Below are 2,500 nucleotides of genomic sequence, written 5' to 3' on the forward strand. Positions count from 1 at the left end.
CCGAGTTCATATTAATTACCATTCTACTCACATTTCTCGGGACACCATTTTAATATACCTCAGTGATATCACTCATGTTATGATACATAGCGAGAAACACAAGATCGATCCCACGAGGTACGAAGTCTGTCGGACCGCTACATGAATCAATCGATTGCGTCCACATCATCAGAACATGGTCCTACGTATCTGGATGCAAGTCGAATTTGGTGGGTCGCAGTCATGGTAAAGAGTGACTTACAGGTAACACTTATGAGAAAGGTAAGTTCTTGGGTTTGGGTGAGTGTGTGTGTGTTTTTTTTTTTCTTTCTTTCTTTTGGCAAGATGAGGTAAGTTGAATGAAACACTATGTTTTCTTTCAAGACTTTGGAGAGAAATAACTTGAGTTGTTCACCTATTGTCCGTAGTAACATTGGTTTGTTTATGATTTTAAACCTTTGTGCTGCATTACTTTTCAGATTAAAAGTATTTTCCTGTTACCCTGCAAATCATAAATTATGTTTACCTTACATATACAAACTTAAGGATTGTAAAGTGAATCCTTGTATGAATTACGATAGGTATATCCAAAAACCTCACCAAGCTTTGACCAATACACTAATTGTAACTAGAATACGAATGACATGATGTGAATAACTTAAGTCTAGTTTCCCCAAAGTATTATGCAAGAGATTAAAGGTGATGGTGTTCACAGGCTTCCTTATTTAATTGCTGTCATTCCTGCAAGTGATAATTCAGATATGAAAAGGTCAATCGATCAATAAATAAAAAAAATAAATACATGAATAAGTTGACTCTCATACCTTGGCTTCACAATTAGATATATCATCTTGATGGTGATGACATAACATTTTGGAAAATGTTGACTATAAATTATTCATAAAATGTTTTGACGAAAACTGGAACACTGTCTGAATGCTGTTTTAGACTGGAAACATATATTTCTATATAATGTTTAATGTTATATATAAATCTTTTTATATTTATGTTCTTATGTTTTATAGAATGATTTTACAATGAATAAATACCATTCGACATTTTAGTATCTTAATATTTCAGTCCCAAGGAGAAAGTCCCTCTTTACCTCAGGTACCTCGTAACACACTTGTGGCCACCACTTCTCAAATTAACATTAGCTTCTCCTCTACAGCAAGGCTTTGGAATTCTCCAGCTTTCTTACTATCTTTCGTGGTACTTTTAGAATCTAATTTCGGTGTCTTCATATAAACTTCAGCTTTACCTCCAACGACAACGCCTCCTTCTCCAACAACTGTGGCTCCTTCTCCAACTCCAACCACTGCAGTTCCTCCTTCTCCAACAGCAGATCCAGGACCACAACCTTCAACTTTACCTCCAACACCAGAGCCGCCTTCTCCAACGGGATCTTCCGGTCCTCCAACAAATACTGCAACGGAAATGCACACTGCAACCGCCGCACCTCCAACAACAACTGTATGCAACGGCTCTCGAGCATACTGTAGTGAGTTCTGTTGTATCTTCTGTAGTCCATTTTCTGTTATATAAAGCTGGTATTTCCTACAGGTAGACTCTTACCGCCAAATAAACCATTCTTTTGTTTTTTATTCATCAAAAAAGGTGATTGTGGCATAGCAAATATCAGCGTGGCTGACTACAAGGTGGTTAATGGTGCTGATGCTTCTCAAGACGAGTATCCTTACCAGGTGATTGTTATGCCGACAATCAAGGGTGCAGAATACCAGTGTGGAGGTTCCATCATCAAAAAGAGATGGATTCTCACGGCTGCTCATTGCTTCTTTGACCGGAACGGGTGAGTCTGATTCCTCCTTGTCGTAATCAGAGTTCATTAACGAATTCTTGCCTATTTTTGCTAGTGTAATACTGACAATATTAATCCTTTTTTGCCAGGAACCAACCTAACCAGAATGCAGTGGTAGTCGGGTACGGGAATATCAACCAGGATTTAACGACACAAGTCACTGCGACCAAGTATATCGTTCACGAGAATTACGACAAAACTACTTCCGTGAGTTGTGTCCAGTCGAGGGATATGAAGACTTTATGATGCTTGTACTGTTTTTGATAAAAAGAAAATAAATGATTACAAGTTTCTACTGAATTTATCAGTGTTATCATCTTTACAGCTTTTTGCTGTTTTAACTTAATGGAATTTATTTTTACAGGTTAGGGAATAATGTAGATATCCCAGCTCTTAAATGTGAGAGTTAGGTCTCCGGGCCTCTTTCCATCATATAGGACCCTCATTTTTTATTTTTTACTATTATTATTATCTGAAAAATTCCAACCCTTAATTCCTTCACCAGGCAAATGACATTGCTCTCATCGAGTTACCGAGAGCTCTGGATTACGAGACCGATCCCGCTATCCAGCCAATTTGCCTGGCTGTAGAGTCTGATATACCCTATGGAGGAAAGGCGGTTGCTACTGGATGGGGAACACTGGTTTATCGTAAGTGAGAAGGCCGTTTTATATCTCTCTCTCTCTCTCTCTCTCTCTCTCT

At 38.3% G+C, this 2,500-nt stretch overlaps 1 protein-coding gene across 1 annotated transcript in view; it reads left to right on the forward strand.

Moving 5' to 3' along the window:
- Positions 1 to 2,500, forward strand: part of LOC135205135 (trypsin-1-like) — a 4,804-nt gene that overhangs the window by 626 nt on the left and 1,678 nt on the right. The window contains exons 2-7 of the mRNA XM_064235496.1: positions 91 to 261; positions 459 to 465; positions 1,235 to 1,480; positions 1,597 to 1,789; positions 1,888 to 2,005; positions 2,304 to 2,448. Coding sequence (XP_064091566.1) covers positions 91 to 261; positions 459 to 465; positions 1,235 to 1,480; positions 1,597 to 1,789; positions 1,888 to 2,005; positions 2,304 to 2,448 — 880 coding nt within the window. The remainder of the gene's footprint in view (positions 1 to 90; positions 262 to 458; positions 466 to 1,234; positions 1,481 to 1,596; positions 1,790 to 1,887; positions 2,006 to 2,303; positions 2,449 to 2,500) is intronic.

The sequence above is a fragment of the Macrobrachium nipponense genome, chromosome 48, assembly GCF_015104395.2.
Source record: "Macrobrachium nipponense isolate FS-2020 chromosome 48, ASM1510439v2, whole genome shotgun sequence".
In the NCBI taxonomy this organism is placed as follows: domain Eukaryota; kingdom Metazoa; phylum Arthropoda; class Malacostraca; order Decapoda; family Palaemonidae; genus Macrobrachium; species Macrobrachium nipponense.